The sequence below is a fragment of the Acanthochromis polyacanthus genome, chromosome 9, assembly GCF_021347895.1.
Source record: "Acanthochromis polyacanthus isolate Apoly-LR-REF ecotype Palm Island chromosome 9, KAUST_Apoly_ChrSc, whole genome shotgun sequence".
Lineage (NCBI taxonomy): Eukaryota > Metazoa > Chordata > Actinopteri > Pomacentridae > Acanthochromis > Acanthochromis polyacanthus.
The window spans coordinates 17071351-17096776 of record NC_067121.1 but is presented as its reverse complement, the minus strand read 5'-3'; the positions used below and the strand labels follow the sequence as shown (position 1 = coordinate 17096776).

General features: G+C 39.6%; 1 protein-coding gene and 1 long non-coding RNA gene across 3 annotated transcripts; one reads left to right on the top strand and one right to left on the bottom strand.

The window, feature by feature from the left end:
- Window positions 1–3655: 3655 nt before the first annotated feature.
- On the bottom strand, window positions 3656–16765 carry LOC110964495 (noelin-3-like). Its single transcript, XM_022213251.2, has 6 exons — window positions 16317–16765; window positions 12596–12739; window positions 11142–11297; window positions 9129–9348; window positions 7628–7734; window positions 3656–5437 (listed from the first exon to the last, which is right to left on the bottom strand). Exons 1-6 carry the CDS (start codon window positions 16383–16385, stop codon window positions 4760–4762), a joined length of 1374 nt encoding a protein of 457 aa, XP_022068943.1. The 5' UTR covers window positions 16386–16765; the 3' UTR covers window positions 3656–4759.
- A 65-nt stretch (window positions 16766–16830) lies between these two features.
- LOC110964496 (uncharacterized) lies at window positions 16831–25167 on the top strand. Of its 2 annotated transcripts, none has more exons than XR_007944327.1 (3): window positions 16831–16938; window positions 24632–24699; window positions 24813–25167. It is a non-coding gene; the product is annotated as an uncharacterized LOC110964496 (long non-coding RNA). The 2 variants fall into 2 exon arrangements; XR_002596595.2 differs by having other exon boundaries at window positions 16838–16938; window positions 24605–24699.
- The last annotated feature ends 259 nt before the right edge of the window (window positions 25168–25426 follow it).

Sequence of the window (25426 nt, the reverse complement as noted above, 5' to 3'; positions counted from 1 at the left end):
GCCTTGATAGTCTTCAGATTTCATCGTACCTTGCACACTTTCAAGACACCCTGTGCCAGATGCAGCAAAGCAGCCCCAAAACATTACTGAGCCTCCTCCATGTTTCACCGTAGGGACAGTGTTCTTTTCTTCGTATGCTTGGTTTTTGAGTCTACGAACCGAGTTGATGTGCCTTACCAAAAAGCTCCAGTTTGGTCTCATCTGTCCAAAGGACATTCTCCCAGAAGCTTTGTGGCTTGTCAACATGCATTTTTGCAAATTCCAGTCTGGCTTTTTTATGAGTTTTTTTCAGCAGTGGTGTCCTCCTTGGTCGTCTCCCATGAAGTCCACTTTGGCTCAAACAACGACGAATGGTGCGATCTGACACTGATGTACCTTGGCCTTGGAGTTCACCTTTAATTTCTTTGGAGGTTGCTCTGGGCTCTTTGGATACAATTCCAACGATCCGTCTCTTCAATTTGTCATCAATTTTCCTCTTGCAGCCACGTCCAGGGAGGTTGGCTACTGTCCCGTGGGTCTTGAACTTCTGAATAATATGAGCCACTGTTGTCACAGGAACTTCAAGCTGTTTAGAGATGGTCTTATAGCCTTTACCTTTAAGATGTTTGTCTATAATTTTTTTTCGGATGTCCTGGGACAATTCTCTCCTTCGCTTTCTGTTGTCCATGTTCAGTGTGGTACACACCTTTTCACCAAACAGCAGGGTGACTACTTGTCTCCCTTTAAATAGGCAGACTGACTGATTATGAGTTTGGAAACACCTGTGATGTCAATTAAATGACACACCTGAGTTAATCATATCACTCTGGTCAAATAGTTTTCAATCTTTTATAGAGGTACCATCATTTTTGTCCAGGCCTGTTTCATTAGTTTTTTTTTTTTTTTAATAATTATGTTAATCAACAATTCAAAAGTAAGGGCTGTTTTTGATTAATTAATTTTCAATAAATTTTTATTTATTGTTACTTTTGTGAGTTTCAAGTGATTTCAGTGAGAATTGTGGGTTTTTCCTTCTTTAACTGAGGGGTACCAACAATTTTGTCCATGTGTGTAAAAAAAAATGAAGATCAGAAATACAGTCTGGCCAGTTAATGTGGTAAATGACTATTCAAGCTGAAACCGGCTGATTTTTAATGGAATATCTGCATAAGGGTGCAGAGACCCATTTCCAGTAACCATCACTCCCGTGTTTGCTAATTGTGCTGAAAGGCTAATTGATGATTAGAAAACTCTTGTGCAATTATGTTAGCACATTTAATAAAAGTGTGAGATTTCATGGAAAACATGAAATTGTCCGGGTGACGCCAAACTTTTGAACTTTAGTGCACTTGTGTGTATTGCAGGATGAGTGTGCAGTGCAAGGACGGAGGCTAAACAAAGTCCTCAAGATCATTACATACACCAAGCAGTCACACCTCCTCACCACAGAAAAGCTCCCTCATAAGTCTCCATTCATGAGTGAACAGAGCAGTGCTGCAAAAAACTTTGCAAAAAATGTGTGATTAATGCACTAGTGTCATGAAAAGATTGAAGTTGTTTTTAATGTCATCCCACTTATTTACATTAATCAGCGTGAAGTTAGTAACACCACTTGTCACAAGACAAAGTAGCCACTATTCTGACCCTGGAAACAAACATTTATTTTAGGATTCAAAACTGCATTACTTTCCTTTGAAACAAATGTTTTACAGTGCAAAAAGACCTGAATCCTTCATTAACCTTGTGTTATTTGTAGACAATTGTGTTGTCTTCATAATTGACTTCTATTCTGGGATTTCACTGTATCGACCAAAAGCTGTTTGTGATTATTATTTTTTACCACAGCATTCTTAACTGGCTTTAATCTAATCTCTTCATCTTGCATTAATTATGTATAATTTAGAACAAGTGAATTCTGATTATGTGTTAGCTTGTTTCACTTGTCTCAACAGTACATCAACTTGTTTGGCTTGACTTCAAATTGAATTCCTAGAATCTTGATAAATATTTTCTTCATGTTTCAGTTTTCATCCATCTTAGTGAGAGGCTGGTCTGTTAATCACAGGCTGCCAGTTGAAGATGTAACTTGCCTGAGTGCATGTGTTTTATGGCTTTGTGAGACGACAGAATGATAAGAGGGTTTATCGTGTCTTTAACAGATTTGCATTCATTTTGCATCCTTTTCAGACATAAGTTTGTGAGGACAAAGAAGAATGCAAGAAGGATTCCTTATTATATTAACTGATCTCCCAAGCAGTGAAATTTATGTACCATATTGCAATATGCACAAATTACATGTAAAATGATACAGTTCCACATGAATAACATCCATTCATCCTGAAGAATGTTGCGAGTAGGTTGGAGTCTATCCCACCTGACTTGGACAGGTCATCGGTCTATCACAGGGATACACATAGAGACAAACAATCCCACTCACATTCACACCTATGCACTATTTAGAATTACCAATTAACCTCAGCATATTTTTGAACTGCGAGAGGAAGCTGGAGTAACCAGAGAAAACCTATGTATGCACAGGGAGAACATGCAAACTCCATGCAGAAAGATCCCAGGCGGGGACGCCAACCAGGGACGTTTTAGCTGCAAGGCGAAAGTGCTAACCTTCCAGCCACTGTGCAGCCCATTGCATATAATCAATAAATTGTTATTGTATACTTGTGGCCCCAGTTTTCTTTGTATAGTCATGTCGGAAGCACAGGTTGTCTTGAACCTCAAGATAGATAAGAAAACACCTCAAGAGAATTCACATTCAGCAAAGCATGTTAGACAAGATGATCTCATATTTTAAGTAATTAACACCCCGATGCCAGTGGGAAGATTTATTCAGGAATGGCTTGAGGAACACGATGAAGACCCTAAAAATGTTGACTTGGCCTCCAAAACATCCCAGATCCCAGTCCAAATGAGCATCTGCCACATCCACTGACACCCCATCCCACAATCCAAAGGATCCAAAGGATCCACTGCCAATATCTTAGTGGACTCCTGAAGTCCTCTGTTCCTATTCCCATGGGTCAGAGCTGTTTTGGTAGCACAAAATCTACACAATAACAGGCAGGTGGTTTAATTATTGTCGCTAATCAGTGTACATTAACTGTTTATGTTCAGAAAGTATCTTTTAGCACTTTTTGCAAATAAAATTAGGGCTACAAATTCACAATGTAACAGTATATCTATATTTATTTCTTGTTTCCAACTGCCAAAGATATCCACTGCAACATTAAAAATAATATATTCTTTCTAGAGACAATGGGAATACAACACAGGCCTAGTAAATACAGTATACATGGATGTCACCAACCAAAGAAGATGTTTATGGGAACTGACAGAACCAATAAAGCCAAGATACAAATCAAAGCACGACGCCTTTGCAAGCTGCTGTTGTCAAAGTACAGAGATATTTACAGCTCAAAGATGTTGTCAATTCCATGTGAAGAGCAACCAGGAAATTAGCAAATATCTGGCAATGTGACAAAAGCTTTCAAAATGACAATGAATCAAATCCTTTTTTAGCAGAAAGGGATTGTTGCACTCATATCTGTTGGTTTTCGTTAATGTCAAAATAAATGATAGTGCAACGTTACTGCACTTTAAGGCAGGTCAGCATTTTGAACAAGCGTGTCAAACTGAAAACACAAACACGCAGAACAGTGACTTAATGAAAACAATACTTTATTTTAGTTATGTAGGACTTCTTATTTACACAGATGAATTCTTTTCACTGTCTGTCTGTATTCATGGATCTTTACTGTTGCATAACTATAGCTAGAGAGAAGGAGAATGGGATGTTGTGCAAATACAAAATACACAGATATACAGTTACAGTAAAAATGCTGTTAGGATAGCCAACATTCATGCACAAGAGCTATTATCCTTGGGCTTACAGAACATACTGCACTGAATAAGGCATACAAACTGTTGCTGAAGTTACAAAAAAGCTAAAATCTTAGAGTACTATGTTAAAGGCAACAAGAATTTGGTGTTTGCTAACTACTTTGACTTAGTACTTCAAGATATCCAATGACCTGGATGACTGAGAATCTTCAGTGACACAAAAAAAGCCAAGTACATTAACTATACAGGTGCATTATGGTTCACCACATTTCTCATTGTCTTGTACAAGGTCAAGCGCAAAACTTTTCAAAGGAAAAGCGATTTGACAAATTTGAAGGCTAAATGGAGACAGTGAAAAGAAGGAATAAATTAGCAGAGTATGATGAATAAATGGCAAGGAGAGAAACAAAGCGAACAATTAATGAACACAGTCAAAATATGAATAGATGAGGGGGCCTGAAAGAATGCAACGCTGGATGAGAAAACTATTATAAATGTGAATCTTTTAGATTAGAGTGAAAAAGGAGCTTCAGAAATGACTTGAAGTTTATTGTTAGGTATCTAAAAGTCACAAGGTAAAAGTGCCATTATTAATCCAAAATGTGTTATGTTTTAGTGCATTTAGTGCATTACGTTTTATAATGTACTCAACTGGTTTACATGTTATGCTGACATTTATTTTTTAGGCAAAGTGTCACATTTCCACTGTGACAGTATATGAATCATTTCAGTCTTTACATGGAAACACAAAAACAGCCTGATGTAAATAAATAAATATATAAATAAAATCAAATGTGCAAATTTAATCAGGGAAATGAAATACATTAAAAAATAAATAAAATGAGTTAGAACATTCAGGCACAACCTTCAATGTTTTATGTTTTCTTTTTCCTCTATCTTTCCTGTGAACAGTATGTTCCTTCTTTTAAGAGTCATCCTCAGTTTTAATGATGTGGAAAAGTGTAACATTAAACAGGACCTGGTGGCCATTGTTCCAGCCATAGAGGGCACGATCCCTGGCATTGTAGTCCAGCATAGACATGTGGAAGTACTGGTTATGAAAGGGAATGTCTGTATACTCGTATGTGGAGGTTTTAGTAGAGTAGGCATAGTATACCTTGGCACCGGTCAGATGGGAGTTAGTGATGTAGAGAGTTCCACAGATCATAAAAGACTCACCAGCGTTCCTCTTTGAGTATTCTGTGTTCCACGTGTTGATGATCTGGAGTGTGTTGGGGTTCAGCTGGCTGATGACGATGTTTCCGGCGTTCTGGTTGGTGGCGTACACGGCCCACAGGCCCAGCTCGTCTGCCATCAGGTCGATGTCTGAGAAACCTCCCCAGGTGTATGGGTACACGTTATGGAAGCCTGCTGACTCCAAAGCCCTCTGTGTGACTACACGACCTGTCTCGAAGCTGTACCTCACGATGATGTTACTCTGCATCTTGTTGTAGTACAGAGACCCGTTGTACACCACATGATTGGTTCCAGCCCACTTGAAAGGCAGGTTGTAGGTTCTGGATTCGACTCCAGCCACAAAATCAGCAATTGATTTATACTCTTTCACTATCTTGTTGTTGGTGTAGCTGTCCATGTACCACACCTGGAGACAAATACATATAGACAACATTCCTGTAATGTTTAAAAAACGGCGTCATGAAATTATATGCAGATAAAACATCCGTATACCAAAAATTATATGCAGATAAAAACATCCGTATACCAAAAATTGTGGGATGTATAACTATATTTATACAATTTCTTTGTAAAGTCAAGCGATCACAGAACACAGGAATTTCATAAATGGGAAGATTCCATGTTGCAACTGGCCAAATGTTTTTTTGGTGGTCAAATATTCAGTGATGCATTTCTCTTTAATTGTTACAAACGAAGTCAAACGGAGACCAAAGGAAGGCGACAGTAGCCATCCTGTTAAACCTCATGTATTACAGTAATTAACTCATAGTAAGGCATCCAAGCACGATTGCTTAGGTAGTAAATGTTTAACAATTCTAATGAGGTTAAAGTACTACTGTAGAGATTTTGACAAGGGGTGCTCCTCAGCAGTGTTTTGATAAGGCCAGGTCTATCTAATTTGTACCTGTTTGTACCCAGTGTATGCTATTACATGGATATGCAGTTGACAAACAGACAGGACAAAAAAAAATTGTGCCAGAAAAGGAAGGTTTAGAGATAATAAAAATGTATAATGTGAATGATTTCAAAACAAAGCAAAAAAAAATGATCACATAAAAGAAAACTTAGCAAGGAGAACAGTTATGTTGAATAGCCTCCACTGTGTCTGACATAATGCATGTAGCATATAATGCTATGCCTGGTTAAGAAAAGGCTTCCTCCTGTATTTTACCATTCAAATGTTTGAGGTCACTTACAAATGTCCTTTTTTTTGAAAGAAAGGCATTTTTTTCAATAAAGACAACAATGATCAATCAGAAATACAGTCTAGACATTGTTAATGTGGTAAATGACTTCTAGCTGAAAACTGCTGATTTTTGATGGAATATCTACATAGGGGTACAGAGGAACATTTCCAGCAACCATCACTCCGGTGTTCTAATGCTACACTGTGTTAGCTAATAGTACTGAAAGGCTAACTGATGATTATAAAACCCTTGTGCAATTATGTTAGCACATGAATAAAAGTGTGAGTTTTCATGGAAAACATGACATTGCCTGGGTGACCCCAAACTTTTAAACGGTAGTGTATGTGACTAGTGTGTGAATATGGTTTCTCAAATGCTTTACATAGAATGGATTGTATCGACACACTTTTCAACTCTCAAAGATACCCACAAAGCTTTTTGAAAGCTTCAATGTAAACATGAAAACGGATCAAGGTAATCCTCTCCTCATCTCAGTGCCTTATTGTATTTCCTTTAGAGTGTTTAAGTTTTTTGTTTGCTTATATAAATTCTGCAAACTTCTTAAGCTCAAAGTCCACATCAAACAGAATTGTTATCCAGCACAGAAACACAACCGCTCATGTACTAACACACTCCATTTTAAGTCCAAGATCTTCTTCTGTTACATATTTACATCATCATGTGACACACTCACATAACGTTTGCCTAAAGACCAACTTGGCCACACCTCAGACACAACAGAGCGCTTTGTCTTAACCCCAGGTCTCTGAGTTGACCAACATTACCTCATTTTCATCATTGCCTGCTGACTAATTAGAGCAGACTGGATTTTTCAGAAGGGCATCCTTAAAGAGACAGCAGATAAAACTAAGCATTCTAGACAAATTGTGAGATGAAGCGCTGCAGCAATGTACAAGTATTCAAACATATTCAAGCAGATGACAAAAATAAAATTGTATACCTGTAAATATGCATAACATAAGCTCTTTAAGTAACATTGTATATGTCAAGCACAGCATACTTTAGAGTATGACCATTACTGTGTTAAGTATTTGGAAAATTATCAACCACCATGTGCTGTATACATTGGCTTTCTTTAATACGTGCTGCTGAATGATCTGTGGCAAATAGTAAGTCAAGAACAAACTCTTCCAGTCATTTAGAGTTTTCCCCACATTCAGTAAAGAGAATCCTAATATAACAACTGGTGTACATACGTCAACTGCCCAGCAAATTCTGTCAAGTTTTATGTTTAAGCTCTGCAGTCAATTGTGTAAAACCGTTTTAGCGAGTAGGATATTATAATTCAACCGCATGTCTCCACTCAGACTAACAGGAGGGAAGCAGTTGTACGTAAATTATTAATTTGCTCTGTGCTGCTTCAGAGACAAAGAGACATTAAAACTCACCCTGTTGTTTTTGGGAGACGCCTGTGGGTCAGTCATCCAGGCTCCAAATCTGGTCCCTGAAGTTTTCACTGTCAGCGGTCCGGTGATCTTCATCAGTTTACCGCATGCTGTCAACACATCAAACAGCTTTGGTTAGATACGCGATAATATCATGATTGGAATACGATTCAAGCATAAATATAAAAGACTGTATAAATCTGGGGCTGCACAGTGGTTCGGAGGTTAGCACTGTCGCCTCACAGCTCGAAGATCCCCAGTTAGCATCCCAGCCTGGGGTCTAGGATCTTTCTGCATGTTCTCCCTGTGCATGTATGGGTTTTCTCCAGTTACTCCAGCTTCCTCCCACAGTCCAAAAACATGCTGAGGTTAATTGGTGATTCTAAATTGTCTGTAGGTGTGAATGTGAGTGTGACTGCTTGTCTCTATATGTAGCCCTGTGATAGACTGGTGACCTGACCAGGGTGAAGCCTGTCTTCACTCTAAGTCAGCTGGGATAGACTCCAGCCCCCCACAACCCTAATGAGAACTAAGCGGTGGATAGTTAATTGATGGATAGATGGATGTATAAATCTGGTAGTGGCTCCATTTTCAGTCCAATAAGTTTGGGTTTTGGACAGTGTGTGTGCAGCTTCTATCACTTTTCTTTGTCATTATTGAAACAGAGGTTAATAAGATATGTGAAACTGACTTGTACAGCCCCTTCCCATGGGCCAGATCTGGGGAAACATTTATCCCACATAGTTTAATATTCGAGGTACTCGAGTTGCACTTAATTCATCTTGCTAGACATTTTAATTGTGCCAAATGACAGCAGGCTATCACTTGCACACAAGTTTGCAAGTTCCCTATTAAGTATCGAAGTGGTATTTTACCTAATCAATCAAAGTTCATGGACAATGAAAGCAGTCATCTCAAGCACCGACAGATTTCCAGCCACATCCTATTAGCATTCACATGTTAGCTATTTATGTTGACACTTTGACAGGAACCATCACTGTTGATAACCTGGCAGTTGGCAAATTGGAGGTTTAGTTATGCAAACCTTTATGAAATACAAAGCTGCTCTGAAGGCAGAATTGATCTTATTAGTGGAGTTATACCTCAGTGGGTGGAATGATTTAAGTCCAGCTTTTCAAACCACAAACGGAAAAGAAGAAAAGAGAAGCAATCAAAAATGAAACGAATTATCAAAATTAACATCAAAGTTAAACTAATCAATCATTGCTTTAAAAAAGTTGGAATTTTGACTGAAGTCAGAGTGAAGCTTGACGATGTTACCACATTTTATTTTTTCCTTGGAAAAATGCTGTTGACTCTGCAAACAGGGCTTTTCTGATGCCAGTAACATTATTTCAACCTCTGGTAGCGCTTCTGCTCCGTCCTTTGCTCTGTATCTGAAATGCCAGTCTGCTAGTAGTTGCAAGAATTTTGCCGTTGGGTAAATCTGAGGTCACCATTCCTGGATGTGATGCTTTTGCGTACTTTTTTGCAACAGACTCACTGAGTTTGCTCATACAGCTGCGGAGCCTATTTTCCAGGTTTAGGACCCTCTGCTGCAGTTCCTCGTAGTCATAGGCTCCCATCTCCTCCTGGATACCCATCAACACACCAGACAGGTTTCTGATCTCCTCTTTGAACTGGGAGATGAGCTTGGCATCTGTCCTATACTGTTCCAATACAGGGATCAGTGGCTGCAGGGTCTCCATCTTCCCCTTCAGCTCCTGTAACAAACAAAGCAGTAGTGCACTGTAAAAAAAACAGACTTTACAAATCTCAGTTTGGCAATATACTGCATGTTTACAGCTGTGTGTTCATATTAATAAATGTAAACAGCAGTCTCTTTCCTTTGTTTTGCACAAAATGTCGACCTTCTACTTAGAAAATGCCTTTCTGAGTAGGTGAGAGGCACAATAATGTGGTCATGTGACACATGCATATCAGAAGTTTATCATAAGAACATGATCCAGCAAAAAAGATAAGAGAAAAAAGAGAGATCATACACTTTAAGAAACAAACTGATTTCACCTCAATGATTATTGTCGAAATAGTCTTAAATATTGTATCTTACTAACATTTTATATATCTATATGTATATATTACCGTTAAAAAGTTTGGGGTCACCCAGACAACTTCATGTTTTCCATGAAAACTCACACTTTCATTCACACGCTAACATAATTGCACAAGGGTTTCCTAATCATCAATTAGCCTTTCAACACCATTAGCTAACACAATGTAGCATTAGAACACAGGAGTGATGGTTGCTGGAAATGTTCCTCTGTACCCCTATGTAGATATTCCATTAAAAAACAGCCATTTCCAGCTAGAACAGTCATTTACCATATTAACAATGTCTAGACTGTATCTCTGATTAATTTGATGTTATCTTCATTGGAAAAAATAGCTTTTTTTTCTAAAAGAAGGACATTTTGGGCACCCAGATAGCTGGGCAGGCGACCTGTGAACAGGGACTGTAGTCCTCGACGCAGCGGTTATGGGTTCAAATCCAGCTCATGGCAATTTACTGCATGTCATTTCCCTACTCCTCTACCCATGTCTCCTGTCTCTCTCTCACTGTTCTATTTAATAAAGGCAAAAATGCCCCAAAAATAATAACTTGAAAAATAAGGACTATTCTAAGTGACTCCAAACTTTTGAATGGTAGTATACATATATAAAATTGTTTGGGAATCCTATCTCTATCGATTCATCCATTATCTATACACAGCTTAATCCTCATTAGGGTCGCTGGGGGTTGGAGTCTATCCCAGCTGACTTAGGGTGAAGACAGGGTCTATCACAGGGCTGCACATAGAGACAAACAATCACACTCACATTCACACCTATGAACAATTTAGAATCACCAATTAGCCTCAGCATGTTTTTGAACTGTGGGAGGAAGCTGGAGTATCCGAAGAAGGAATCCTATCTCCCTTATGAAATTACATTCAATGTTTTTTTCCCCACTAAAAAGTAATTGAATAATTAATTAACACATATTTGATCCAGATTATTTTTTTATTTTTTAACTTCGCTTCAACTTTTATAGTTAATTTTGTTACAGAAGGCTTCAGAGGTGGAGTCTCGATCAAAATTACAGTCCTCTTTCCGATTATGAAGTTTCCATTAATGTAACAAGTGAGTGCATGTAATCACAAACTACAGTGGCCACAGTGGTGTTGAGGGAGACATTAGCTCACGTTTCAAGTTTCTAACCCATGTGGCTCTTCTCCTTGGTCCCCCCTGTAAAACGTACTTTGCTTTTTTCGTGGGTCAAACAAATGCTAAGTGGATGTTTGTCATGCGGCTATTGGGGGCTGTGCTGTCAGTCAGTATCCATGTGGGGCGCTTTAAGACAACCTTGTCCTTGGCCAGGCAGTGGTGGACACGCATTGATCTTATGAGGAATGAAGGTTTATCAATTCAGATGCTTCTCAGGTATTTTTACAAGAGGTCCTTTCTCAGGTGATCCTGTGATGTTTCCCAAAGCATTAAACATCAAACAAAAATATACCTGAAAGTTTTTGTTGACGAGCGTCTTTCTGTCCGATTCGATCTGTCGGAACTTTGACCGCAGTCCTTTGATCTGGCTCTCCATTCTCATGATATACTGAAAGTCCCTCTGCGTCCGCAGATTCAGCACTTCGATTGACTGCGACATGTTCTGGACCTTTTGAAAAGAATGAAACAGCCCAGCATTGATTTTTCCGTCCACCACAAGATTAAAATGTCCTCCATGTTCAGCGTTCAGTAGTCTGCCATGCTCCAACTTCCTGAGGAACTGATCAACATTTTGACCTCCAACGTGTCTTTTAGCAGAACAAGCCTTCCAATGATTTGTACATGGACATGGGATTGCTACATGGCAGTTTTCTTGTTCTGCTTCCTCTCAACTCTAAACACATATTTCACTTTATGAGTTGGTACAGAATAAATTGTGAGTGATTTCCAAATGTCACGCGCAGACTATTGAATGTCCTGGTTTTAATAACATACTTTTGAGAAGAAAAGCGATGCAGAAACCTTAAAGTCTCTCTCTGGTTTAATAAAAGCTTACTAGGTTTATGGGGCAAGTGAACAAAAAAGAATATGGCCTTTTCTCTCTTCTGTGTCTGACTCTAATTATAACAAACCAACATTATTGGAGCACATCACTAACAAAGTGGCACAACACTCATGCATTGTGTTCTGCATACTTTTCGGGCTCTGTTGGGATCCTGAAATGGCCTCACTGACGCCCTGAGGCAGCTTAGTACATTAGTGTCAAAGGCCCCTGTGAATGACAGAGAACACCCTTTGGCATACGACATTAAAATGTAGGCTACAGCAATGTTTCCTTATACGGCAAACCCGTTGAGGAAATTGACTCTGCTGTGCTGTTTGTTTGTAGATAATGTATTAAATCACGACAGTCACGGGTAAAAAATAACATTTGGAACTGCATTTGAGGGTTACACTTCAGTTCACAATATTGCCTCGATGTGTACATAAATAATTTGATCAAATCAATTAAAAATGCATACTTTCATACAAAAAAAATCCATGGTTGTAGATATGAAAAACAGACCATCGAAAGCTGCTTTTATGATAACATCCACTTTCTGACATTGATAACACTCACAATTAAATAGCAAAAGCCTGTTGATATCTTTGAATGGTTTGCTGGGAGGAAAGGGGGTCACTCTAGTTCTGTTTAGGTGAGATGAAGAGCATTTTCATCTTCAGAAGCAGCCATTCAGCTGATGTCACCCATGTAATATATGCAGAGGTGGAAAATAGGGTTATGGACCTGGCTGGTGCAATCTCTCTGAGGATTAGAGATACAAAGAAGCGCGAATAACGATATAAATTGATGTGATGTCTATATGAGTTCAGGTGTGCTGGGTGCTTATGGTAAATGTGTGTGTTAGAGCGTGAGTGGGTGTGTTGTCATGTAAACAGAAATGTGTGTGACTTGTGTGCACATACCTTCTCCAGGAGCTGGCGCAGCTGCCTGCCTTTGGCATCTCTGGAGCACAGATTCTGTTCAGGTGCCACCACTGTGCAGATACAACGCCCATCTGCATCCTGAGCTGAGCTGTATACCTGCCACCCCTCCTTTGGCCTGATGGTCTGCATACAGACACACAAGCACAGCTGTAAATACACAGCACACATACCTACACACACACACTGAATAAACACTGATGATATCACTCTTATTAAATTGTGGCACACAGTTGTTATGTTTTGTTGTTTTTTTTTCCTCATGGGTCACTCATTTTTCTCCCTTATACCGCCAAAGCTTTGACATCAACCAATTCCACTGACTTATAAAAAGGTCTTTTTTAAAAGAACAAAGTGCTTTTTCTGTAAGATATTCCTCTGCTCACAGTATATGGTCTCCAGTGAATTTTCTCTTCAACAATAAATAGTGTTTCCTGGCCTTGATGAATAACCTGAGTGCTGAAATTCCTCTGTTTCTGCTCACTAGGCCTTCCAGTGCCTTAACTGAAAGTCCTGCTGGGAGACACAGATAAACCTGATTTGTGGGAGCTTTTCCTGCTCTTTATTTCATTCAATATGCTCCATGGCACTAGCCTCCACTAGCGTATAAAGCCTAAAGAACATAACACTATGCATCATAAGCCAATGCAGCACTTTTAAATGCAACACCATTAACTAGTGTCAGAGTGTACACAATAAAATATAGCTTTGCTCCAAATATTGATAAAAGTGTCCTGATGTGTTGGAGAAGTTGATAGCTATCAGGCACACAAACAGCATCAGTATTTGAACAATAATGCTGTTTACTGTCAGCATGGGAAATTAACACAAGCTTCCAGCCAAATACTGGCAACCTTTGACTGTGGATTGCAAATTTGTCTGCACTACCAGCCTCTTTGGCAGACTAACAATTATTATTTGGATTTTGTCATACACCCTCAAACTGAACCTGGATGGAGAAAAACATATGAAACATGTGAACTTTGGCATCTATTAGACTTAGTTTATGAATAAAAAAGCAAAGTGCCCTGTTTTCACAGTGCAGGCATCTTTTCCTTCTTCCATTCATCCTTGCCTGTCAGTCTGAGTAGTTTAAAGAACGTTTGGAATCAGCCATGAAAGATCATCTCCCCTCTGAGCAGGCAAAAACGTCACACCAAAGGGAAAGCTCAGGCTTTGACTCACCATTTTCACCTAAAGAAGGGCTGAATTTCTCAGTATATATCGTATTACTGCAATAAGAGTATGTTGCTTAAGAAATAAATGCCAACTATAACCACTATCTGTTTTTTAAGGACAATATTATCTTATCACTCTTTTGGTATTTAACACTTGCATTTTGATTCCTCAGTCTATCTCCTTTTCACTTTGAAATGTTATTTTGAAGTCAAAAGTACAACAAATACCTTCTACATTATCAAGCCTCTGAGAGCTTCTTGTTTTTTGTTTTTTTTTACACACAACTCTGCTATGCTGACATAATTCAACTTGAAGAAAATAGTTTAAGGTATTATCAAAGGACTGCAGCCCAAACATTTTCAAATGTGCACCTTCAGAATAAGTTGCAGAAAAACTGGAAATTAACCGAGGTAATCTCATTGAGCATTTTTAAATCCAGACAGAGAGTTCTTGAGGCTGACTCCACAACATGAATCTGTTTTTCATAACTTGCTTAGAAATTGAATCTTTTATTTGTTTCATGCTCTTCTTTTAATTATGTTTTAACTGTGTAATTTTGTAACTGTGTCTTGTCGTTGCTGCTGCCTATCTCCAAGACTACCTTGCAAAAGAGGTTGTTAATCTCAATGAGATTTCTCCTGGTTAAATAAAGGTTAATAATAAATAATAATTATAACACATTTATTATTGGTTGCTTGATCTCTGAAACTTATTTTATATTTTATATGAAGTGGTTCCTTACAGGGCTGCACAGTGGCTTGGTGGATAGCACATCCCGAGATCTTTCTGCATGGAGTTTGCATGTTCTCCCTGTGCATGTGTGGGCTTTCTCTGGGTACTCTGGCTTCCTCCCACAGTCCAAAAACATGCTGAGATTAATTGGTGATTCTAAATAGTCTATAGATGTGAATGTGAGTGTGCTTGTGCTTTGTCTCTACTATATGTATCCCTGTGATAGACTGGTGACCTGTCCAGGGTGTCGCCTGCCTTCACCCTAAGTCAGCTGAGATAGGCTCCAGCACCCCACGACCCTAATGAAGATTAAGTGATGTATAGATATTGGATGGATGGATGGGTCCATACAAGATGATTCAATAAAAGCTATACAGGGTAGAAAATTTTCACCTCTACATTCTTATTTATGACATCCTACTCCCCTGAGCTGGTGTGCTCAGTGTGCTATTCATGAAAAATAAAACCACAGTGAAAAGCAGCAGAAGAAAACATGATATATCTGGCGATCATGTGTGGTACGTTGCTGTAGTATAAGAAATTCTTAGATACTGAATGTCATGGTGCACTATGGCTTTTGCTGCAATCTGCCTCTCTCTGGTTAGAGCACAGAAAAATAGGTTAAAAGAGGCAGAAAAAGCATCAGCTCCTGTTTTTTTTCCACTTTGCTTTGAAAGGCTACTGCAAAGAAGCTAGTTTCACTAATCTGTTAAAAAGTCTGTCTCCTGTCTCTCGAGTGACGCACATCCTTTCCCCTCTTCCCACTCTCACATTTCCTCATATTAAAAAGATTCTGTTGCTCAGCCAAGCCAGATGCACTCTCCAATTAGTCTTTCTTTTGTGAGGAACTCTGTACAAATAGTTTTTCTCCCGTGAAATAATCCAGACAGCTGGTTCCTCTTTTGTTCTAAGCATTCATTTGGACTTTTTGATGAATCTGAAGGCAGTTTTAAGTATTTTCTCAGCCTGCAAATATTTCCTGTTTTTTTGTTTTCTTTTTCTGAACATTAATTCTGCACACCACTTTCAGTCATGGCAAGGTGATACTATATGAGGGCATTGCTTTGCAATCAAGACACTGGCACAGGGACCGTGCTCTGCATGGTTGGAATGAACCTAATAGTCCGTTGTTCTTGTCCAAATGGCTTGCTGATCTGCAAGCTGCTTCTCCTAATTTGTGATCATGCTCCCATTCTCACCTCAGAACCTCAAAGATATGTGTCTTATGAAATATTACATTTCAAAAACATGGAGAAAAAAAATGAGCAAGTAAAGGAAGACCGCATGGATAAATTCATGAATAAATTAACTTCAAGTCAGATTTTTACATAACATTTGCTAGTATTAAAATGTTTAGTGCTGCTTCTTTTGTTTGGAGTTATTTCTTTTCTTATGAAGACTGGACTCTCCCTAAAAAGTGAGCTACATGCCTGGCATTGCTCCAGGATCAATATCAGTGCTATATGGTTGATGTAAGCAATAAACAAAGTGCAGTGAGGGTGCTTCTTCCTCCCACCATTACTTACATTCTGTGCGTAGATTTCAAGTTATTTTTTTGCACACATTTTGGCATATTAATGTCTACCAGTGCTGAAATATGTACAGGTAACAGCAACAATAGCAAAAAATCAGCCAAATATGCAACAATGGCAGGAAATGAGTCATTTCTGTGTGATGGAGCATTCACCAAGCATTAAATGAAAGACATCCCCAATCAGCAACATGACATGACAGACCAAGTTTATTCTGCTCTTTCTGGTAGAAATGTGGAGAAGCTTTCTGGGAAACTCACCACTGAAGGGCAGTATCCGAACAGCAGCAGGAACAGCAGTGGGTTCAGCACCACGGACAGAGACCACATCCTGCCTCCTCCACGACCAAAAAAATAAAATCAAATAAAGAAAGAAAAATCAAGCAAGTTTGGGTCCGTGGGATCGCGGCACCTCGTCCACTACGCGCTGGTAAAAACCGTGTCTTCCTGAGAAGGAGGAGGAAGAGGAGGAGGGGGGCACATCCAGTCACTCGTCCCCGTTAAGCACGCCATATGGTCAGCGGGGAGAAACCGGCACTGGCAAGGAGGAAAAAGTTTGTGTGCATGCATGCGGCGAAAATCCGAGCTGCGTTTTCAGACAACACGGACCCTTGTTCGCGGATGTGACATCATCCAGCTGCCTCTCTTGACTCTGGATGAATGGAGCTGGTGTGAGGAGGAACTCGGCAGCAGCGCCGCGACAAAAGTTGCAGCTGGCAGTATTCACGGGGAAATAACGAGGAGGAGGCGCGGGCTCCCGCCCTCGCTGCTGTTGCTGTGAGCGCGCGCAGAGCCAAAGAGCGCGAGAGGACACGGTGAGAGCAGCACGAGTAAGAGCACCCGGTCCCTGCCGTCACGAAGTAGAACCGTTAAGAACTGGGAGGTAGGTGGGTGTTCTTAGCTTTCACTCAAACTCAAAACTTCTTTTTCCCCCTCTGTTGGTGTGTATTAAAGTCTATTTATGTTAATTAAGAGTTTGAAGATAAAAAAAAATACTGCGAAAAAAACAAGTAGCTACAAAATAAAACAATAATAAATCGTAATATTGACTTAACATATTTTCAGGTGCTGCTCACACAGCGACAGCTAAAGTCATGAGTGTCCAATGAAAGCTTTACATGACATGCTACCTATGCGTGTCTAATGTAAAGCAACCATGATATACAAGAGTCATTCCACAATTAGAGGAGATTTAGGTCAGTGTTTTTAAAAAGTATAAATTCCTTTTTACAATTTTCTGCTACATATTTAGCAAAAGGGCTGTACAGCGGATTGGTGGGTAGCACTTTCGCCTTTCAGCTCGAAGATCCCTGGTTCGTGTCCCAGCCTGGGCCTTTGGATCTTTCTGCAGTTGCATGCTCTTTCTGTGCATGCATGGGTTCTCTCCAGGTACTCCGGCTTCCTCTCACAGTTCAAAAATATGTTGAGGGTAATCTATTCTTAATTCCCCCCTAGGTGTGAATGTGATTGTTCATCTGTATATATAACCCCACGATGGACTGGCGACCTGTCCAGGGTGTCCCCTGCCTTCGCCCCAAGTCAGCTGGGATAGACTCCAGCACCTGCTTTTTAGTACATTTAGTACAAGTAAATTTACACATCAGCTGCATGTTTTAGTATTTTGTGGATGGCTTTTTTGAAATTTGATGTGTGGGATGCAAAATGTCCTCCAATTCTGGAATAACCCATAAATGTTAAACCAGGAAATGCATAGGTAGGTCAAAAATGACCCAGTGAGTGTAATATTCGCCTTTGTAAATTATCAAAATGTTCAAAATCTGTTATAAAATGAAAAATAAACATATTTTAAACATGAAATCATTCTTGTGTGGACCAAGATATAATGCAAACAATAATGCAAATGATTATTCTTAACCAAAATGAAAAAAAAATGCATAAAAACACATTCATTCTTATACAGGCCATTTTTGATCCACTTATGGAAGAGTGTAGAGTCCAATCACTGATGCATTTAAGGGTTAAACCAAGAGATGAATGGTCAGATGAAGTACGAATGAATATTAAATATGGAATTGAAGCTACTCTAGGGTTCAGAGTAATCAATTGCCGTCAATAACTGAAACAATTAAAATATTGTAGTGATCACAGCTGGTAGCTAAGACTGAACTGTTGCTATAATGCACCATGGGAGTTCGGGGTGTTGGGGTTATAAATGCTGTTGTTGTGGTTCATATTAGTGTAACAGTGTTACTAGTGTTTGTGCTTTATTGTGCTTTTGTGGTTTAGTTGGTCGAGATAGTTTAATTCAGTGTCATGTTGTCAGTACTGTGAGTTAAAAGTGTTGTGTATTAGATGTCTTCCAGTTACTGTGCATTGAACACATCCAAACTAAATGGCTCACTTGAGATAGTGTGTATAGATTACAGAAGATATTACTGAAGTGACAGTTTTCATCACAGAGTTGCTTAATATATTTATTATTGAGATGGACATTGATGGTGACTTCAGACAGTGGTGAAGTGTTGTTGTATATTGTTATGTCCTCTGCCGGGTTGGAACTGGACTTACACAGCCTGTGTGTCATGGTGACTTTGGAGACTGTATTTATTGCAGCTGGCTGAAGACTGGACTCGAGGTCCCACCTGGCAGTCATCAGGAGTGATTGGCCTGGAGCTCCAGACCTGCTCTCAGCTCTGGTTCTCCACACCTCCTGACCCATTGGATTAGTCCACCACCGCAACTCCTCCTCCCACAAGACCCCAGCCATCACCACACCTGTGTATGAATCTGCAGCCAAACTCTCAGTCTAGGGGTCTGGATTTCATAGCCACTGAGGTGTGACTACTAAATTGGAGTTTCTGTTAGCAGCTGCTATTTCGTTGAGAAGCCACTTGTGTCCTATGTGTGTCCTGTAGCTACCGAGGGGTGGTGATTCACATGTTATGTCTTGTTACAATTGTGTGTTTAGAGGAAACAATTTCTTTTAGTTAATTATGCTCACTTGACACTCATTTGTATTGTATTTGTCTGTTGTTTGTGGTGGGTGTTGCTACTGTGCTCAGGTTGGGCTAAGGAGTTTAGTCGTTTTGTTTTTGTTTAGTTAGTTTAAGAACTCTGTTTGCCTTTGTTTGGTTTTATTTTGTTCTTTGACTTAGAAACATCCACCAGCCCTGTTTTCTTTTGTTTGATTACTTTTGTGTTAATTCTGTCACTCGGCAATAAATTGCTTTACCCAACCAATGACATCTGGTTGTTTTTCTTACACCTAGCTGACCCTAGTGGGTGGGCCATAGCATATATACTTTGCTGCTGGAAGTCTCTGTGTAATGAAATAGAGTTTCAGGTGTTCTGACTGCTCTTGAAGGCCTGGATAGTACAAACACATCTCCTTGCTGTCTAATTGCTAGCTGTGGCAGTCATGTCAATGAATTGTGCAGAAACAAGCTGTGTAAAAGGCTACATAAGGCCCATGCTGATGCTAAGCTAGGATACAGGGTGAGGAGTGTCTGTCAGGAAGGAGCAGCTCCAGCTGCTAACCTTGCTCACACTATTAGTGCTGCTAACATTTAGGAACAGCAGGACTGTAATTTCATGCTTCCAAAAACATTCAGACTAAAGTGATGAATTGTCTCTGCAATGAGCATACCGTAAATCCACTTTAGAGGGAGCAGTGAATACTGACAGATGTCCTGAACTGATGAAGTTTTGTGGACATATGTTCCAGCTGAGCAGCTGTTTCCAACAACTAGACTAACATCAACTACAGGGAACAAGTCACTCCAACATGTCAATAGATCAGCTATGAGGATTATTCTGATTTTCAGAGATTGATAACTTTACACATTATTTACTGTGGAAAACTGCAGCTCATTTGACATGTAATTTTTAAATGCCAATTAGTATTATTACTCCACCAAGGAACGCGGTGGAGGTTATGTGACAATCAGTGTTGGTTTGTCTGTCTGTCTGTTAGCAACATTACTCAAAAACGGATTTTGAATAAATTTTTATGGAAGGTCAGAAATGAGACAAGGACCAACTGATTAGATTTTGGCAGTGATGCGGATTATAGTGTGGATCCACAGATTTGTTAAACATTTCTGTATCATTGCCAGATAGCTGCATGGCTTCACTGTAACTATGACTGCAAGTGAACACTACGTAAGCTGCCTGCTGATGATCACGATTGGGATTCGACTGCTGCGGAACACAAATTTTTTAAAGATTTCATCTGTCAGAAATTATACAATGACTGAGCAGCCTTGGCAGAGGACTGCGCTGTCTGAGTGCTTTTCTTGCTAGAATATGGAAAAAGGTTCACTGTATTTCATTCATTTTAATGACTAATTATTTTTAGTTAACATGGTTGAGTATCGGTTAAGGAAATTGTTTAGTAATTGCATTTGTACTAGGGCTGAGTGATTTAGGTAGGTTAAGGTTAATTACTCTGCCAAGGAGGTGGAGTACTATTGGACTAAGGTTCATAAATTTTGACTCACCATTTCATGATTTAAGCTTAAAATGCTGAATCTCAGACCACATTCATTTTCACTCAAGGAAATGTAATTATAATTTTCTAGCCCCTCAAAAACCTTGCTGCAATCCAGAGTAAGTGTACTGTGTCTAGAAAGAGAGAGGTTGTAGTTGAATTATTATGAGTACAGTTTTTCAATTTGTTGACCACCACAAACAAAATCCCATTCTCCCTACTGCATGCCTAGATGCCAAAAAGTGTTTTTTTTTTTGAGAATGTGAGAGAGCTGACCCTTTAAACAGGGAAACATTCCTGATTACCCAGATCTCATTATCAGAGAGAAATTTAAAATCTGTCATCTTACTGAAATAAATGACACAAAGCTTTTTGTGCTGCAGTGCTGTTATAATGTTCCTTTCTGGCCAGAGCCATTTGTCACATACTCTCTTATGACACATTGTTTTCAAATAACTGAGGTGAGGTACTAAATAATGCGTGGAGCGCTCATTGTGCATACAAATAGAGTGTGTGGAGTTCAGGACTAACAGACACATCTGTTTTTCTTCAGCTCAGATGAATAAGAGACCAGTGGTTTTAGTCTGAACATGTCACAAAGTTTCAGACATTTGCTGTGTTGAAGCAACACTGGATGTGTGTTTTGTTTTTCCTTACTAGTTTTTCCACAGCTGCTAAGAATGGTTTTCAGTATACAGCCATTCAAGAAAACATTCAGGAATGCATGTACAGTGTGAACAAAACATTGATATCCTAAGTTTATATTTCAAGACATTCTCTCAGCTAAGGATTACGAGTCTTACAAACATTCCTCAATAATAATGTCCTATAAACTGTTAGTAATAAAAGATATATCCTTTTCACAAATACATCTCTTTTCCCAACAAAATTCTTGAGAGAGTTTAGAATCGGGGTTTCAGAGTCTGCCTGTGGGCTCTACTTAAACAAACTGCAACAACTGCTCCTCCTCAGCACCTCCCCTTTGGAAGTGCTGATGGAAATGATGCTTTGGTTGATGTAAAGAAGAAGCAGAATTTTGTCACAGGCTCATTTAGCTGTGAGCTGCAACTTAATCCTTTTTTTAAGCCTATATCTGTTCACATGAATGCAAATGGAACCATCAAACGTGGGCAGAATTATGTACTCAAAAACAACTAATACTGACACTGAAGAAAACTTGCAAGTGCGATGATTCTCAGGCAACTTCAGGATTCTGAAGTAGTGTCTTCAAATCTAAGTAGTGTCTTTTTCCTCAATGTCCACATATCCTCTTTCAATTGGATGTATAGCTATTTCTACAGTCTGGACACTGAATACAGGAAAAAGCCCTTTACAGTAAGTCATACATAACTTTAAAACATGTCTATCATTCCTGCATATAGGATTTGATGAGTTAAGACTCTGAAAATGGGGTGTGAACTTTGACACAAATTACAGATATGAAATTGTAAAGGCTTTTTAGTTCCTTGATTGCCTCTAAAGGCTGTGTGTCACATTCTGTGCTGTAGGTCCAACTGCTGACTGTTGTCACTTAGTGGGAACAATGACAACTCTCTATGGGCATACACCTTCCTCCTCATAGTGCCTTTTTTGTATCACTTCATGCCACCCCTACAATGCTTCCACAATCTGAGGTGCCGCACCTCACAATTTGACAACCTCTAGATGGTTAGTAATATTTATCTTTTGTACAAAATGTGCTGTGAACATTTTTCCTTGAGGAGCACCTAACTTGAGAATGAGCCATGGATTGCCATTCAAGCCTTCCCTGAAAGGTTACTCACAGGCTGCAACAAGAGCATGTCCATGACAGCAAGACTCACCTTCACCCTTGTAGGACGCTAATTCTTTTTTTTCCCTTTTCAAGGGAAAATGTAAGAGACAAAGCTCTGCCAGAATAGGTGGGTTGGGGCATACGCTATTAGTTTGAGAAATGAGCGGGGTGGGAGTGTTTTTTCCCTGGGTACTCCAAGCAATGCTGATGTAAAAATGGTTAGCATTTACTGTAGATCTCAAGAGAATATGCACCTCCTGGCCTTTTTCAGGTCACCAGTCAGCAGCAGGTTGGGATGAGCCGATTGGTTGGGCAATGAAGCGCAGTACTGTTGGAGTGTTTCCCAATGAAACAGTTAGAACAGGGAATGCTTGAGTGTCTTTGACAGGAAGAGACAGAAGTTTCTTGGCACACTTGAACAAAGATTTTTTGTCAGCATGAGCTGCATTCCTGATGTGTTTCTCTCCAGAATTAACAGAGGCTGCTGCTTGCTGTGTGGCTCAATCCTGTTCACAATGCTTTTGACATTTGATATCTTTTGCAGTTCAAATACACTTTCGAAATTGCTACAAAGATGATATTTACAAAAGCAGCACAACCAATCTACTGAAAAATGCTAATGCTGTAAACAGACAGATGTATTGTCTGTATTTTGGACTTTTGAGAAAATATCAACAGAGAGAACAAGCAATTATCTTGCTACAAAAGAGACACCCGTCAAAGCAGGCTGATTCTAGTGTTCTTCTCCAAATAGCTGAAAATTACAGTGTTGCCTATTTTAACAAGTCATCTTTATCTTCCGTTTTCCAGTAAAGTCTACACTTGTTATTTTTACTGTTTTGATTGAGTTATAAACTTTTACAGCCAGCATTTTTCCAGTACAACAAACGTTTTCTACACTTGGTCAATACGCAGTTTTGCTGGAGCAGCTGGAAGGTAAATGCTTTGGTTAACAGCAGCAGCAGTTGCAACTAGATGTCAGTTTGCTGCCCAGATTTCGCCCTCATCTGCCCAGGGGTTTAAGCCAGCACCACACAGTAAGACTGGCAGCCAGGAGATGAACTATGAGGGGTTCAGTACAAAGGATATTGTATGCTGGGGGCCATGTTATATTAAATAGTGCTGCAACTGTGCTAATTCACTACGCTGACTACTTTTGCAGCTCAGTCAGCAGAACTGCACATGGGCCATGTGTTGGCTACACAAGAGGATAATCTCTTGCCTCTGTTTTGTGTCTCCTTGTTTCCTCTATCCTCCATCTTGTCTCCTCTGTCTTACTGCCCATAACCAGAAAATGAGTCTCAGTCATAGGCGTCAGTTTGGGGGGGGGGGGGGGGGGCGCGATGGGGACGTGTCCCCCCCACTTTTTGTCAGGGGTCATTTTGTCTCCAACACATTCAAATTCTTCACATGTAAGCCGTTGTAAACCCAGTTATTTTCAGTAGTAAAGAAAATTCCGACGCTCCTGAACGCACCATCCGTACTCGGCCGAGAGTTGCACAGACCAACCAAGCACACCTTCGTGAGGTTAAAAACAAACAAACAAACAAACAAACAAAAAACGCGCAGATGCTAAATTTACGCCTGTGCCAAGTGGAAGCTCCGACCAGAGGCATGCAGGGGCAAAATTTCGGCCCGGGAGAATTAGTACTATAGCAGCCCACAGAACCCTCTATCTGTATGTACGGATAGCTGAACAGTTTAAGCTTCTGCCTGTGGTGTGGTGGTTGTGAGTTTGAGTCCAGCTTGTGGCATATTGCCGCCGTTCTTCGACATTTTCTCAAAGTGCTGTGGTCTCCGTTCCCCCCACTTTTACAAACAAACTGACGCCCTTGGTCTCAGTGCATCAGTTTGAAGGATATCTCATTTCCTAAAATACATCTAAAGGAGAGACAAGGAGTACAGATATATCCTCAGTGTATTCTTTGTTTGTGAAGTCTTTACGGCACCTATGACACAGCTGGACTATACAAACCATACCATGAGCAGGAATGATAAATATATTTCACTTTTTATTTGTATAGTATGCCTTGTTTTGGCTCACTGCATGTGTGTATTGAACTAAACCATTAAAAATGCACTACATCTGGACATTGTTGTCACATTATACAACACCATGTAGCCTATGGAATTAACTGTAAATATGTACTTTAAATTGTCATGTAAAATCTGCTTATCTGACAGAGAATATTAAACATGGTGATACGCAATAACAAAGCAATCAACAGATGATGCAGCTACCCCACATGTTGCTTTAAAACATCTGAAAAGCAAATATGTCTTATGTTGTTTAATTCCTGCTACCTCAGCTCCTCTCTGTTCTAGTCTCTACTCTCCGTCGTCCACTTTCAGGGGGAGGGACAAACATGCAAAGAGAGGAGGTGAGGAAAGCAACTGAGGAAATTGAGAACGGAGAAGAGGTAAAAATCTGTAATCCCTGTAACATTTACAACTATAGTTTCATATTGTTTCACAGTTCTGACCCTCTGTGTCTCCTCTGTCCTATGTCTTCCTGCCTGATACCTGGAAAAAGGATTCCTCACTTCCTAAAATGTATCTCAAGGAGAGAAGACTGCTGGAGTTGCCATGAGCGAGGATGTTTGGAAAGTTTTTTTTTTTTTTTTTAGCAGTGTAACAGGGATGTGACGCAGCTGAATATATAAACTGGAGCAGCCCTGACAAATGTGTGGAGCCTTTGTAATATATACCACTGAATCTTAATGCATGTCACTATCCATTTGTTTAGACCTGTTGTTTGCTACTCTTCTTTGATACCTAATGGCACATACGCTACTGTTCAAAAGTTTGGGATCACTTAGAAATGTTCCCATTTTTGAAAGAAAGCAATGATGTTCAGTGAAGATAACATTAAAATAATCAGAAATCCAGTCCAGACATTGCTAATGTGGTAAATGACTATTCTAGCTGGAAATGGCTGATTTGTAATAGAATACCTACATAGGGGTACAGAGGCCCATTTCCAGCAACCATCACTTTTGAGTCCTAATGCTACATTGTGTTAGCTAGTGGTGTTGAAAGGCTAATTGATGATCAGAAAACCTTTGTGCAATTATGTTAGCATCTGATTGAAAGTGTGAATTTTCATGGTCATCAGTCTGTCTCAGGGATACAGGCAAACAATCACAC

Excerpts from the sequence above, each read along its gene's own strand:
- LOC110964495 (XM_022213251.2), bottom strand. The coding sequence starts at position 16,385 with ATGTGGTCTCTGTCCGTGGTGCTGAACCCACTGCTGTTCCTGCTGCTG. Across the intron at positions 11,298-12,595 it reads TGCGCCAGCTCCTGGAGAAG|GTCCAGAACATGTCGCAGTC; the intron begins GTATGTGCACAC and ends TCTTTTCAAAAG. Across the intron at positions 5,438-7,627 it reads CGTCTCCCAAAAACAACAGG|GTGTGGTACATGGACAGCTA; the intron begins GTGAGTTTTAAT and ends ATTTGTCTCCAG.